This window comes from Aulonocara sp. 'chitande type north' Nkhata Bay, linkage group LG3, assembly GCF_057382095.1.
Source record: "Aulonocara sp. 'chitande type north' Nkhata Bay isolate Kocher_YH1m ecotype deep benthic linkage group LG3, A_spYH_male_GT1.1, whole genome shotgun sequence".
Classification (NCBI taxonomy): Eukaryota; Metazoa; Chordata; class Actinopteri; order Cichliformes; family Cichlidae; genus Aulonocara; species Aulonocara sp. 'chitande type north' Nkhata Bay.
The window spans coordinates 7,860,048-7,875,577 of record NC_141346.1 but is presented as its reverse complement, the minus strand read 5'-3'; the positions used below and the strand labels follow the sequence as shown (position 1 = coordinate 7,875,577).

At 40.1% G+C, this 15,530-nt stretch overlaps 3 protein-coding genes across 4 annotated transcripts in view; 2 read left to right on the top strand and 1 right to left on the bottom strand.

Annotated features, from left to right (window-relative positions):
• Positions 1–15,530, top strand: part of LOC147333759 (uncharacterized) — a 70,360-nt gene that overhangs the window by 47,423 nt on the left and 7,407 nt on the right. The window lies entirely within an intron of this gene.
• Positions 1,792–3,806, top strand: LOC147333761 (nuclear factor 7, brain-like). Its single transcript, XM_086269735.1, has 2 exons — positions 1,792–1,910; positions 2,012–3,806. The coding sequence occupies exon 2, from the start codon at positions 2,029–2,031 to the stop codon at positions 3,421–3,423; it is 1,395 nt and encodes a 464-aa protein (XP_086125861.1). The 5' UTR covers positions 1,792–1,910; positions 2,012–2,028; the 3' UTR covers positions 3,424–3,806.
• On the bottom strand, positions 11,525–15,461 carry LOC147333760 (interferon-induced protein 44-like). 2 transcript variants are annotated; one of them, XM_086269813.1, is made up of 10 exons: positions 15,448–15,461; positions 15,006–15,041; positions 14,808–14,825; positions 14,694–14,711; positions 14,533–14,566; positions 13,591–13,792; positions 13,260–13,409; positions 12,863–13,031; positions 12,438–12,538; positions 11,525–12,325 (listed from the first exon to the last, which is right to left on the bottom strand). In XM_086269813.1, the coding sequence occupies exons 2-10, from the start codon at positions 15,031–15,033 to the stop codon at positions 12,161–12,163; spliced, it is 885 nt and encodes a 294-aa protein (XP_086125939.1). In that variant the 5' UTR covers positions 15,034–15,041; positions 15,448–15,461; the 3' UTR covers positions 11,525–12,160. The 2 variants fall into 2 exon arrangements, with proteins under 2 accessions (XP_086125939.1, XP_086125930.1); XM_086269804.1 differs by having other exon boundaries at positions 14,808–14,834; positions 15,448–15,459.

The following is a 15,530-nucleotide window of genomic DNA, read 5'->3' as shown; positions in this document are numbered from 1 at the left end:
CAGCGTCAAACATGGCAGAGAACCTTTTGCCGGCGTTCAGGTTTATGATTCGCCTTTCAATCGTTATTTTGGGAGCCGGGGGATCCAAATAAAACGACAAGTTAAAATATATGCAGCTATGGTCACTCACATGGACATTTTCCACACGAATGTCATTTATATTTAAACCCAAGGAGAAAACAAGGTCCAATGTGTGACCCTTTACATGTGTAGGGCCAGAAACATGCTGCATAAAATTAAAAGACTCTGTGATAGTCATGAAGTCAGCAGCCATATTACAGGATGCATCATCAATATGAAAGTTAAAATCTCCCAACATTACCACCTTCTCTAATTTAATAATGGATGATAGGAGGTCGTTAAATTCAGTTAAAAAGACTCCGGCAGGGCCAGGAGGTCGGTAGATTAAAATACAATAAAAGGTGTGCAAAGAGCCGACCTTTATCATCTGAAGTTCAAATGAGGTAAAGGAATCCGAGTTCATCAGTCTGCATGTGAATCTGTCCTGGTGCACAACAGCGAGACCTCCACCACGTCCCGAAAGACGTGGAGTTCCGATGACGGAGCAGCCAGTCGAACAAATTTCCTTCAGATGTATATAATCCATGTTTTGTTGCCACGTCTCAGTTAAACACAAGAAGTTGAGAGATTCCTTTATAAAAAGATCGTTTAAAATAAACGATTTGTTTGTGATTGAGCGAGTGTTGAGCAGGGCAAACCTGATTGAAGACTTTTGGTTGGTGCAGTCAACAGCTGACTGCAGTGGCACTCGAAATAAACACCTATGCGCACCTCTACACCTGTTACGCCGGGCGGGGACTTCAGGGCTAGCAGAAGCTAATATCCATAGTGGTACATCACCTCTGCCATCAAAACGGCGGTCGAAGGAGGGACGCCAAGTGAACATGGGGCCATCAGACCATAGACTCCGAGCTGGGAACTGCAGTGTAGCGTCGGCACCAGGTGACAATAGATGAATTGGTCGTAGGCACCGGGATTCTTCCCACATCCAAGAAGCTAATCTTCGGTACCTTCTCAGTCGCACCTGGACACCGGCCCTGGTTCCCCTACTACTTCTTTTCTTCGTGTTAAATCCCACCGATATGTACGGTAACATGCAGTCAGGTGAGGAACACACAAAGGGTGGAGGGAAAAATTTCCTGTAACTGTCCCAGCTGTCACAGTAGCTCTCCATTGAATCTTTGATATACAACATCATGCCCCGATCATAAGTATTGGTGGCAGAGACAAAATCAAAACATAGGACGGTAAAAATAATATTGCAAGTGACAATAGCGGCCAGTATAAAACTATACCAGCGAGCTGTACAAGCGGCAAAGCCAAACACAGGCGCCATCTTGAAAAAAATACAAGTACACACCAGCGGTCGCTTCTGTTTCCAACCCCTTAGTTCCAACACCACTGTCTGTAACTAAGTGAATCCACCTTAACACCACCTGTGTTTGTGTGACTGCATTACACTCCCACTGCTGGGAACCTGAACAAGAACCAGAACAAAGTCTAAAATAGAAGCTGACAAACAGCTGCACCACCGAGTGACACTTTATTTTATAAACTTCACAACAGGTTTCATGTTGTGACCTGTGGAGGTGAAAAGACACAAAACCTGTTTTACAGCTTTTGAGCTGCAGGCAGGATTGAAACACACCTTAGTTAAAAGTCAAACAGCAACATTTTCTCCTCCCCTCACGTCACTCAAATGCGACAAATCAGGAAACAGGAACTTCCTGTCAGGAAGTTCTTTGTCCTCAGTGCAGAGAGACGCACAGGCGATCAGACTGAGCTCAGACCAAACTAGCAGCTTCCTCTGAGTGAGTCCAGCTACAGGAGAGAAAAGTGGAAAACTCCAACACTGCTGCTTCAAGCTGCTGACGCTCCACACACTGAATGTGAGTTTGAGCAAAAACACGACTCAAAGTAATTTTCAGTGAAGGTGGTAGAGGAGGGAGGGGAGCCAGGACTGACTGTACTGCCTCTCTCCTGTTTTCAGCTTCACTCACAGACTCAATGGCTTCCAGATCAGAGGAGGATCTCTGCTGTCCGGTCTGTCAGGAGGTCTTCAGAGATCCTGTTCTTCTGTCATGTAGCCACAGCTTCTGTAAAGACTGTCTGAAGAGATGGTGGAGAGAGAGACCAATACATGAGTGTCCAGTTTGTAAGGAAATATCAGTGAATGATCCACCTTTAAACCGAGCTTTAAAGAACCTGTGTGAGTCGTTCTTACAGGAGAGAGATCAGAGAGCTTCAGAGGCTCTCTGCAGTCTGCACTCTGAGAAACTCAAACTCTTCTGTCTGGACCATCAGCAGCCAGTGTGTCTCGTCTGCAGAGACTCAGGAAAACACACCAATCACAGATTCAGACCCATCGATGAAGCTGCACAACAACACAAGAAGGAACTTCAGGAAACTCTGGAGCCCTTAAAGAAGAAGTTAAAGGTTTGTGAACGAGTTCAAGTGAAGTTTGATCAAACAGCAGAACACATTAAGGTCCAGGCCCGACACACAGAGAGGCAGATTAAGGAGCAGTTTAAGAAGCTTCACCAGTTTCTAGCAGAGGAAGAGGAGGCCAGGCTGGCTGCACTGAGGGAGGAAGAGGAGCAGAAGAGTGGGATGATGAAGGAGAAGATGGAGGCTCTGAGCAGAGAGATAGCAGCTCTTTCAGACACAGTCAGAGCCACAGAGGAGGAGCTGAGAGCTGAAGACGTCTCATTCCTGCACAACTACAAGGCTGCAGTGGAAAGAGTCCAGCGCTGCCCCCTGCTGGATGATCCACAGCTGCCCTCAGGAGCTCTGATAGACCAGGCCAAACACCTGGGCAACCTGACCTTCAACATCTGGAACAACATGAAGGACATGGTCTCCTACACTCCTCTCATTCTGGACCCAAACACTGCTCATCCAGAACTCATCCTGTCTGAAGATCTGACCAGTGTGAGAGAAGGAGGAGAGAGGCAGCAGCTTCCTGATAATCCAGAGAGGTTTGATAATTATATCTCTGTCCTGGGCTCTGAGGGCTTTAACTCAGGGACTCACAGCTGGGATGTTGAAGTTGGAGACAGTACAGTGTGGGAACTGGGGGTGTTGGCAGAGTCTGTGCAGAGGAAGGGAAGCATACAGTCTGGATTATGGACAATAGTGTGCAGTTTAGGTATGTACTACACACGCTCACCACCAGGTCCTTTCACTGATCTCTCATTCCAGAAGAAGTTCCAGAGGATCAGAGTGAATCTGGACTGGAACAGAGGAAAGCTGTCGTTCTCTGATCCTGATACTAACACACACATACACACCTTCACACACACTTTCACTCACAGGATGTTTCCATACATTAGCACTGTTGATGATGGTAAAGCAAAGGTGTGTCCGTTGAAGGTGTCAGTGTCAGTGCAGCAGATGAGTTGAGGATGATGATGTTTCTAATGTTGTTTCCTGTCAGTGAGTTGAAGCTGTTAAACTGCAGCTGTCCTCCTGCTGCCTCGTTGTTCCAAAGCTCTTTGTTTCTCTTTTAGTTTCACTGTTTCTTTCTGTTTCTGCTGTCCACCTTTTCACATGGAAAATCATTTCACTGTTTCTCACTGAATGACTCCCCAAACTAGATTTGAAATTCTATCAAGTTTCTAATCATTACAAGTGATTCATGTTTCTATTTGATGTGTAAATGGAGATGATTTAGTTTGCTGGGATATGGACTGACATGTGTTGAATGGGAGGAGCAGTTTGTTGTTGTCTTCTTGTCTGTTTATGACAACAATAAATATGTTGTTGAAACAATGATTCATGTTTAACTCCATATATGAAATGTTTCTGATCTTTGAATTCTGTTTGATTAAAGACTTTCTTCATGACACAAATGAGATTTCAGTGTATTAATAGAACTAAATAAGCTCAGAGTTGAAAGGCTGGAGTATTATGTACGTGCTTCACTGTCAGGATCTTCAGGGGGATTCAAAGGGAAACATCAAACTACTGTAATGAGATAAACTAGTTGGGCTGAACACACTTATCTGTAGTTTGTCTCCATCCAGGATCATCAGAATATAATGAACATGTGTGAAGAGCCACAAAATGCTGCTGCCCTCTCAGCATGATGAGCTCCAGCCTTTGTTAGCAGGACAACAGGAAACATGAGACAACTTTCAGAGACAGTAACCAACTGTGGCCACAAGATGGCAGCAGCTGATCTGAGATCCTTTATTGGACAGAAGGACTCTGCTCTGTGACGTCATCAGAGAGACGGCCTTCACTCTGATAGATCTGACGTCATGTCTGCACTGCGATGATGAAAGCTGATAAACACATTGTTATTGATCCATGAAATCACCTCTGTCCTCTCAAGTGTAGCTGTTTACAGAGCTGAAGAAGTCCTTCATCATCAAAACAGACAAACATGTATTTCCTGTATTAAGTGACGTCATCCTCACTCTGACCTCTTACATACATTCTGTTCAGTTTTCCTGCTGCAGCAAAAAATGCTGCTGTTTGTCGATTCATTTCATTTATCTAAACTTTCAGCCACTAATTTTGCAGATTAAACAAACAGTTTCATTTAGTATGAACAAATCCTAATTTATAACAATAATAATGACAATAATAATGATAGTTTTATAAAGCACTTTCAATGTAGCAGTAGTAGTAAGTAATAAGGTAATAACTTCTTAAAGATCTAATCAAGACATTATTAAATGAACAACAAGAAACTTGTTTAGAGTGTGAATGTTACACAGAAAGCATTTAAACAAAAAATAAAACTGAACAAGGTATGTTATATAAAGTGTTGTAAAGGCTGAGATAGAAAAGAACCAGCCCAGTTAAAACATTCTTAAGTAACAACCTGAGTAGAAGGTGGAGAAGTAACAGCTGTGGTTTTCAAAAGATGATTATTTCCTTGTGTCACAGAAGAAAAAGGCTAAGCAGCTGAATCTTGGACCTTTAAATCTAATAGTGTCATAGTCCTGGCTGGCCTGGAGTGTTCTTCCTTCTTTCTGTCTCTCTCCACCTCTTCACTCTTTCTATCTTTTTACTCTCAGGTGAAGTTGTGAACCATCTTTCTCTTGTTGGTCACACATGGCTCTTACAAGCTAGGTCCCTAACTTTTGCTAGCTGTTGAAGTTGTGGTATATCAGTGGTTAGAAATGCTATTATTGCTTCAGGGTTAGTTTAACACAAAGTCAGGACTGACCCAGGACCATTGCTGTGAGTCACACTACGCAGGGTAAAGGCCCTTTCACAGCGGATGTAGCATGCACTGCGCTCACCACTAAGAGCTGAGGATCCAAAATTTGTAGTGCTGGCTACGCTCTATGCTCTGTCATTTCTTTGTGTGGCAGCTCTGTGTGTACTAGATATGCCTGAATCTTGTTTTTGGAGTTTTACATTTGGGATTGACATGAACCATCAGCTGAAAGGAAGAAAAAATTGGGTAACAAAAACCAAAACAAAAAAACAATTGGGTCGTACTGGCAAGTTGAAACTCACACACAGCCAGGCAATTTGATTGCGGAGTTTTACAGGTAGGGTTTTGCTTTGTATATTTAATCAGGCCTTAAGAAAACAAAATGTAACTTCTTTTTATGTATAGATGCACAAACATAAAACCTTCAGACATTTTGGTTTGCAAGGTTAAAAAAGTTCACAACAACGCATTTGATTTACAAGTACAAAATATTTTTTACCACAACAAAGCCTGTTATCTCCTGGAAAAATGACTCAACATTCTTCCTTGGATTTCTGTGCTTCTGTGGATGATCAGCTCCATTCTCTGCTGCCCTTACCTGCCCAAACCCCGTGAAAGTTGATTAAAACACTCAAAAACAGGTGATCATCACTTTTATATGTTTAAGTGCATAGTGTGGATGATATCATAAGGCCTTGAGGCAATCAGATGTAAAACACAGTATTTATGATTTTTAAGTTGTAATGATTTCACCCGAACGCGACGGAAAGGTTCGAGAATTCAAATTCAATATGTGGTTCATTTTTTGTTACAGAAGCAGGAATTTTTTTGTCCTGCATGTGGAGAAATCTGCTGTTAAATCAGAACACATGAACACATCTGTACAGGACAGGCTGCATTCAAACCCATATTACTGTGTATCATGTGTCACTGTGTATAGCGCTTTATGACTGACTGTCTACGAAAACACTTTGCATGTTCTCCCCGTCTCCTCTGGTACTCCGGCTTCCTCCCACAGTCCAACGACTTGCACTTAGTGGGGATACGTTAACTGATCAATCTACATTGCCCATAGGCGTGAATGAAGAAGTAAATGTGAGTACGCAATGTTGTCTGACGCTGTGTGTTAGTATTAACCCCGATTCTTTTGTCCCCATGATAGAACAGAGAAAACTGACTCAGTGTGTTAAAGCATTTCTATTTCTTTTTATTCAATCATCTTCCGGAAGAGAGACACCCCTGCACAGCCCAAACGCCAGTTGCAGGATCTCTAACATTACAAGCTCAACATGTGTCTTATATGGTGTTATTTCTGTACTTTACACGTCACGCAGTTTCGATACCAACATTGCTTATATGGCAAAGGTCCTCTTTTCTGCGTCTTATCTATTAATATGCCTGTGCACTAAAACTTCCTGTGCAGCTTGTAATAACTTGCAATAACTCTACAAAAAACATGCAGTTTCCTGTCAGCCTGTGACCTAGTCTCAAAGCTGGCCTTCTTTTATACATAAAACAATCTAATGAGCGGATACGCATTAAAAATATTTCTCTATTTCTTAGCAACAGACTGGCGACCTGTCCAGGGTGTACCACGCCTCTCGCCCTATGACAGCTGGGATAGGCTCCATCGACCTCCACTACCCTGAAGAGGATAAGAGGAAGCAAACAGATAGATGGAACATATTTATTTATCATTTTTTGTATTTTTTGTCTTTTAACTTCGACTTAGTCTCAGTATACAGGGAGTGCAGAATTATTAGGCAAGTTGTATTTTTGAGGAATAATTTTATTATTGAACAACAACCATGTTCTCAATGAACACAAAAAACTCATTAATATCAAAGCTGAATGTTTTTGGAAGTAGTTTTTAGTTTGTTTTTAGTTTTAGCTATTTTAGGGGGATATCTGTGTGTGCAGGTGACTATTACTGTTCACCATCAACATTGCGTGCAGCAGCAACCACAGCCTCCCAGACACTGTTCAGAGAGGTGTACTGTTTTCCCTCCTTGTAAATCTCACATTTGATGACGGACCACAGGTTCTCAATGGGGTTCAAATCAGGTGAACAAGGTGGCCATCAGTGTTGGTCAAGTTACTTGAAAAAAGTAATCAGTAACTAATTACTGATTACTCCCCCCAAAAGTAATCCCGTTACTTTACTGATTACTTATTTTCAAAAGACTTAGTTACTTAGTTACTTTTTAAAAACACGATTTACAACCTGAAGAGGTGATAAAGCGATAGATCTTTCAGCCCAATTCTACTTTTTCTACATAATCCATCATACAAAATGTAATCAAATGGAAAAGTCTCTTTTTTTAACTTGTTTTATCAGTTTTAATCTTTTAACTTTATGCATCAAGCAAAAATTTAATTATATGCAACATTCTCTGACTTGAATAAATTAGTTTAACATTTAAACCTATTTTCTGCACATTCCAGCACATAAAATAAAATATTTTTTGTGTTTACACTGACTCTTTCAAATAGATGCAAGTAAAACACAGCAGAAAATAAATAAAGTCAAAGACTCAGCGGTCTTTTTGCTCTATTTTCACCTGTAAAGCAGGACTGGGGGTAGGCGGAGGTTTACCCTGGTGCAGGTGTGCCGCGGTCAGTTGAAGAATCCGCGAGTTTCTCTGTGAGTTTCCCATTACGTCGTAGCTACTCGGTGCTTGCTTGGAAGTTTAGGTGTTTTTTTCGCTGTAAAAAGTTTTCTTCCCACGCACAACGGACGCTAATGTTTTTGTCACATTTTATGGAATCAAACTCAAAGTAAGGTCAGTACTTCCAAGTTTTTAAACGTTGCACGCTCATACTCTCTCCCACAATCGATATATGATCCATTGTTGATCTGCACACAGCTGTTGTCACTAACGGCGCACTCGCTTACATCACTGTCATGAGACATTCTCGCAAAAAAAAAAATCACGGTTTTAGTAACGTAGTCACGCAGCGTTCCTACGGGAAAGTAACGGTAATCTAATTACCGATTTTGCAATAGTAATCCCTTACTTTACTCGTTACTTGAAAAAAGTAATCAGATTACAGTAATGCGTTACTGCCCATCTCTGGTGGCCATGTCATTAGTTTTTCTTCTTTTATAGCCTTTCTTGCCAGCCACGCTGTGGAGTACTTGGACGCGTGTGATGGAGCATTGTCCTGCATGAAAATCATGTTTTTCTTGAAGGATGCAGACTTCTTCCTGTACCACTGCTTGAAGAAGGTGTCTTCCAGAAACTGGCAGTAGGACTGGGAGTTGAGCTTGACTCCATCCTCAACCCGAAAAGGCCCCACAAGCTCATCTTTGATGATACCAGCCCAAACCAGTACTCCACCTCCACCTTGCTGGCGTCTGAGTGGGACTGGAGCTCTCTGCCCTTTACCAATCCAGCCACGGGCCCATCCATCTGGCCCATCAAGACTCACTCTCATTTCATCAGTCCATAAAACCTTAGAAAAACCAGTCTTGAGATATTTCTTGGCCCAGTCTTGACGTTTCAGCTTGTGTGTCTTGTTCAGTGGTGGTCGTCTTTCAGCCTTTCTTACCTTGGCCATGTCTCTGAGTATTGCACACCTTGTGCTTTTGGGCACTCCAGTGATGTTGCAGCTCTGAAATATGGCCAAACTGGTGGCAAGTGGCATCTTGGCAGCTGCATGTTTGACTTTTCTCAGTTCATGGGCAGTTATTTTGCGCCTTGGTTTTTCCACACACTTATTGCAACCCTGTTGACTATTTTGAATGAAACGCTTAATTGTTCGATGATCACGCTTCAGAAGCTTTGCAATTTTGAGACTGCTGCATCCCTCTGCAAGATATCTCACTATTTTTGACTTTTCTGAGCCTGTCAAGTCCTTCTTTTGACCCATTTTGCCAAAGGAAAGGACGTTGCCTAATAATTATGCACACCTGATATAGGGTGTTGATGTCATTAGACCACACCCCTTCTCATTACAGAGATGCACATCACCTAATATTCTTAATTGGTAGTAGGCTTTCGAGCCTATACAGCTTGGAGTAAGACAACATGCATGAAGAGGATGATGTGGACAAAATACTCATTTGCCTAATAATTCTGCTCTCCCTGTATGAAAGGCAGAAGAGGAAGTAGTTCCTTTGAATGTAGACAATCCGAATGTTATAGTTTCTTTCCACTGTGTTCCTGTTAATGATAAACTACAAATTTACTCTAAATTACTAAAATATCGACATTTTAATGTGAGAATCGATTCTAGAACATAAATGATTGGTATCGGAGGAATCGATATTTCAGGATCGATCCGCACATCACTAGCAGCCAGTCACTTACTGACTAACATTGCAAAACAGAATTGTTAAAGTTTTAATTTTAAGTTCAATTCAGGTTAGATTTTGTTTTTGTGCACAACGCAGATTTTCTGTGCGCAGAGACCGTGCCAGCAGTGTGCAATTGCGCTCGCGCGCAGCTTAGAGGGATCATTGGTTGCGACCAACCCCAACGGACAGACAGCAGGAAAAAGCCCCAAGGGCTTTCCCAGGTCCCCCTTTAAAGGTACCAGTAATCCCACCTCTTGCTGCTGAGTAACTTTCCCAATATTCATCTGGGAACACAGTATATGACCCGAAACAAATAAGCAACATTTTCAGGGATTTGTATAAAAGATTGTATTCACCACAAATAAACCCATCTAAAAAAGAAATTGATCAGTTTTTAGACAACATAACTCTTGCAAAATTATTAGACACTCAAGCAATGGCACTGGATTCACCACTGACACCAGGTGAACTCCAGGAAGCCCTGATAAGTATGCCCAATAATAAGGCTCCAGGTCCAGATGGCTTTCCTGCAGAATTCTACAAAGAATTCTGGTCGATTCTAGCACCAGTTTTTTACAGAACGCTGTTGGAAATCAAAGAAAAGGGCAGACTTCCATCAAATATGAATTCTGCAAACATTAATCTCCTGCTAAAACCAGGCAAAGACCCTGTATGTCCCTCAAGCTATCGTCCAATATCCCTTATAAATGTAGACCTTAAAATAATCTGCAAAGCTCTCTCAAAGAGACTGGAGAAAATAACCCCCCTCTTAATTCATCCTGACCAAACTGGTTTCATAAAAGGTAGGCACTCATCAACAATACACGTAGATTACTTAATTTGATAGACTACTCATACAGTAAAAACCTAGAAACTACAATATTCTCTTTAGACGCAGAAAAAGCATTTGACAGAGTTAACTGGAAATTTCTATTTGCAACTTTACACAAATTTGGTTTTGGATCCTCTTTCATAAACTGGTTAAAAATATTATATAATTCCCCAACAGCTTGTGTTAGAACAAATGACCAGACATCCTCCAGCTTCTGTCTCCTGAGGGGCACCAGGCAGGGATGCCCACTCTCCCCTTCACTATTTGCAATTTTTATTGAACCACTAGCAGCAGCAATTAGACAGAATTCAGTAATTAAGGGCATAAAATGCAAGAACGTGGAACATAAAATCAGCCTTTATGCAGATGATGTGTTACTCTTTCTCCAGAACTCACAAACCAATATCTCTGGGGTGATTGAATTGATAAACTCTTTTGCAAGAATATCAGATTACTCAATTAACTGGTCAAAATCTACAGTCCTTCCGATTAATTGCTCCTTCCATAATTCCTCTTCTACACCACTGCAATTGGGAAATATAAAATATTTAGGTATTAATGTTTCTCCCAAGCTTGCAGATCTAACTAAATTAAACCATATCCCACTTTTAAGGAAAGTAGAAGGTGATCTGGCTAGGTGGAAATGTCTACCCATATCACTCATAGGGAGGGTTGCCACTATAAAAATGATGGGACACCAGCCCTCGTGGACTGAGATTGCCCAGCCCTGGGTTAACCTAAGGGTGTCCCTTTGGGCAGGGCACTCAGCCAGAGCCCTGCCCGAACCCTGGCCCGTACTTTTTCAAGGTTTAATGCAAATGTATGGGACATTTATTTATTCTTCAGTGCACATTTGCATTCTAACATGCAGAGCTGGGTGATGGCTACACAAGCTCATGGCTGGAGTGCATGTGTGAAATTCATCTGCAAAGACAATGACAGCTTTATTTTATTTGATTATAGATGTTCTTCGATATATTTCTGTGATGTTAGTCGATATTTAAAAAAGGAAAAGAGAGAGATGAAACTCGTGTTTCTTTTCATATTAATCACACTCAATTATATCAGCTTTCCGTAACAACTTTCATGATTTTTATTTTATCTGGTGTTGAAATCACCCAATCCTTTTAATCTTTGGGCTGAAGGAAGGACAGTACTCGGTGTATAAATGCTCAATCAACAATCATTTATTTCCATACAATTCAACAATACAGAGCATTAAACGTCCGGACGGGAGAGATGCCGGTCAGAGGTTCGGCCGCATGTCTCAAAATGGTGGCGAATCTCACAGCCTTTTATAGCTTCTGACGACCCCCACCTAGTCATAAAAGCTACCTCTTCACATGTTTTTTTAATTCTTAGCAAGACTGTCTCCTGACCTTTGCTCCCTGTCTTTCTGTTTTAAGGAAGGTGGGGGTAAGGAATGTGGTTTATCTCTTCTCCCTAGACACAGAGTCTCCTGCTTTACAACCTTCTTTTTATGATTCAACAATAAAGCATGTCAAGAAAACAGTGTAAGACATTCACAGCAGATCAAGGATACAGAGTGATGCACATTTATCTAATAAACTAATAAATGAATATGTTCTTTTAACTCAAGAGTACAATGAGAACTAAACTACATACACAGCACACCATCTAACCTAAAGGATAATATATGTCCTACAGCTGTTAACATAATTCAACTACATTGACTATGGTCATATAAGAACATATGTTTTACCACTGGCCTCAACACTGGTAATTAACGTCACCCTGTGTGGAAAAAGTGACTCTTATTCTACTGGGATTATGTATTATTCATCGAGTGTATTACATCACTGTGTATGTCAGTTTATAATTTAGAGTCAATGAAGTCTTCTCCCAGGTCAATCATCATTCTCACTGCGCTCAGGATCAAAGTGTCAACATCGTCATTCAGTTCTGTTTCTTCACTGTAGTTCTTCACAGGAAGGATGAAGTTAAGCGGGATCCCCAGTTTTGAGCTCAGATCTCCCATCTGGTTTTTACAGAAACAAATGAATTACTGTAAGATCTGAGTTCAGGTTTGCAATGTTTCATTTACCCAGCCAGTATTGTTGTAATGTTAATTTTTTCCAGCCAAAATTCACCTTTCTCTTCACGAGCTTGCTTTTGTACACATTCTTCAGGTCCTTCTCAGTTTCAGGACAGGCCTCATCAAATTTGGTGAGAACAGCTAACTGGGGAATACCTGCAATATGAGATATTTTCTGATAAGTCTGGGGTTAACTTGACAAGAACTTTGACTATGCATACAATATGAACAAATACCACTCAAAAGCCTGTGATTCAATCAGTGAAATGTCTTCCAGCAGAGACCGTCCATATTTAACCAGGTATAGTTATAAAACTTCTCTTATCAGATGTTTTAAGACAAACAAGTCTAATGCAGAACTTCAGCTGTGTTTTTCATGCACATGTATTTGTTTTGTTTTACAAGTAAAGTGTTAGAATAAATAGCCAAGATGTTCTTTAAATGCACTGTAAGTCTGTTACACACTTAATCCCCTCTTACCCAAGTCGCTGGCTGCCTCTCTGATGATTTTCATCTTCTGTAACACTGAGCTGTTAATTTCTGTTGCGTTACCAGTGTGGACACAAACCAGAACATGAACTCTGTCCTCTGGAGAAGGTGAAGGGTTGTAGCCAGAATCAGAAGTGGACAATGGAGAAGCAGGGTTTAACTGCAATATGTTACAAAGATCCAGTGAACCCACACTCATTGTATAGTATAACAAGAATCTCATTAACAACATGAATGAAAGAAGACTGTGCAAATCTGTATTTTAAAAAAAAAAACCTTCAATAAATTAATCAATATATGATTTACTTTTTCTCTCACAAAATAACTTGAAGAAAATTTGAGAGTTTTACTTAAAGAATAAACAAAGTTCACAGTTTGATGATTGTACCTTATAACCCTCCTTCACATGTCCCATCATGGCCAGTTTGATGTCTTCCACTCTCACTCCTCGTCCACTCCCATCTTCCAAACCCATCAGGTCATTGAAGACAAATGGGTAAAACTGCCCTGTGTCTTTCTTAATGTTGTGGGTTTCATACTGAATGACAAAAGTTTACAAACAACTTGGAAGGAGATACGATTTGTTTTGAACATGATGTAAAAGTTTTAATTACTTATTAAATCTTTAACATGGTGTGTAGGCTAATATTTTACCATATGTTACAGTTTCACTTGTTAAATTTCCATACATCGAGTCAGTGTAACTAAAAGGAAGTTACTTTTTTGGTGAAACTTCCTTCCTCCTCATTTGTTGCGTTGGTCAAAGCTGGACAGGTTATTCTTCTCCGTAAGACATTGCTGATAGAATTGATGAAGCTGGACTTCCCGGCACCGACTGGGCCATAGAGCAAAACTCTGACATGTGTCACTTTGTCATTTTGAAGCTGAAAATTCTTCACATACTGCAGATCTGCCTGGTTCCTGTAAAATGGGGTTAAAAAAGTTTAATATATTGTAGATGTAGTTTTAACATGACTGATGAGGTTAAAACATTCTAACAGCTCTGTGAGGCTGCTTTTTAAACACAGCAGTTCAATCAGGAAAATGCTAGTTATGGGATGTTTTCTGTGACGTTTGATAATGCCTGTTATCAGAATAGCATGATAACATTTTCTGAATTGGACATAAGGGATAGTAAAAATCGTCAGTTTTCCAATGCAAGTTAAATTTTGACCTCATGATGGAGCTATATGAAAAAAGTTAGATAATTACGGAAGCCACAGTAATTCATCCTGAGGAAAAACTGCATGTTTGAACTACATTTTTGTATATTACATTTTTAACAAGAGCATTAACATCCAGTGTAAGATCAAAGAATGCTTAAGGCACTTCAGCAGACCCAGCGAAAGACACATTATTAACTAAAAATGCACGTATAGAAATTGTGTATGAGATGTGGCTAACAATAATAGGGCTGTGGTTGGCTGAGCAATGTTTGCAACATCTGATAAGCTTTTCTGTTCATGTGAGAAAATCAAACATCTCTTTTGCATTTTTCATAAAATAAAATGGTCGGTGAAGGGAACCAATTTTTTTTAATTACTTATTAGTACAGCCTTCCAAATGTATTGCAGTAGTTAGAGTTAAACAGAAGAAAATTGGTCTAAGTCAGCAACTGATATTCTCAGTCCTGTTCACAAGACTGGAAACTGTAGATTTACCCCCAAGATACTTGTCTCCACGGAGTTTTCAAAGCTGAAAATTGAATTGAAAAGCATTTTAGAGCGTAAAAAAGATGAACTCTATTTGTAAACAGGAGAAATCAGTTTTGTTCAAAATAATCTGCAAATAACAGTAACCAATGTTCTAAAATGAAACTTACTAGGAGAAGGTGGAGGTGCTAGAAAATAAAAACAAACAACATGAAACACGCATTAGACAGGTATGTGCAAATTAATTGTAGAATTTATGTTGTTAAATTTATGATATAACTTACTAGGAAGACGTGGTGGAGCTGGAGATGTTACAAAGTAAAACATAGAGAAAGTAAAATACAATTTCAGTTTCCATTAATATTTCTGATTTTTTTGCAGTGGGAATATAACTGTGCAACAAAGACTAAAATTCCATTCTAATATGCAGCTCTTGCCTTATTCTGCAACAGAGAACAATTTCTTCACTATATACTACTTACGTGTAGGAGAAGAAGAGCTACCTCCCATTGCTAAAACTGAAGAAGTAAAGATAAAGTTAATATCAATCAATAACACACAAATATTTCAATGATCAGGTGCCCACACCCGAAAAAAGAAAAAGTTTATAAAATAATTATAAAGTTAAACTAAATGAGTTTAAAGCTTAAACGTAAAACCACAGTCGTTGCACAAATGTTGCCTTCTACAATAAATTCATTAAGGGAAGGAGGGAAAAATGCAACATTTTAGAGAGTAAGACTTAAAGTGTAGTGGCAATGATTTTACAGCATATGGTCTGCAGACTGAACTTTCCACTCACTAGTGTGGGATTTCCAAACTCCTGAGCAATGAGAAAAGTAAGAAAACACAATAAAAATGAACTGGTATGAATCACTAAGGCTCATTTTTAACCTGATAACATACATGGTAAAGAATTCTTACCTGTATTGTGATGCAGCTGCAGAGGCAAAGATCAAGTGAAACTGTTGAATGGAACAAAGTCGGTCTTATATAGACTGATCAGA

Coding starts and splice junctions, on each gene's coding strand:
- LOC147333761 (XM_086269735.1), top strand. CDS start 2,029: ATGGCTTCCAGATCAGAGGAGGATCTCTGCTGTCCGGTCTGTCAGGAG.
- LOC147333760 (XM_086269804.1), bottom strand. CDS start 15,033: ATGGGAGGTAGCTCTTCTTCTCCTACAC. Junction 13,793..14,532: donor TGGAGACAAGTATCTTGGGG/GTAAATCTACAG, acceptor CCCATTTTACAG/GAACCAGGCAGATCTGCAGT. Junction 12,539..12,862: donor AGAGGCAGCCAGCGACTTGG/GTAAGAGGGGAT, acceptor CTCATATTGCAG/GTATTCCCCAGTTAGCTGTT.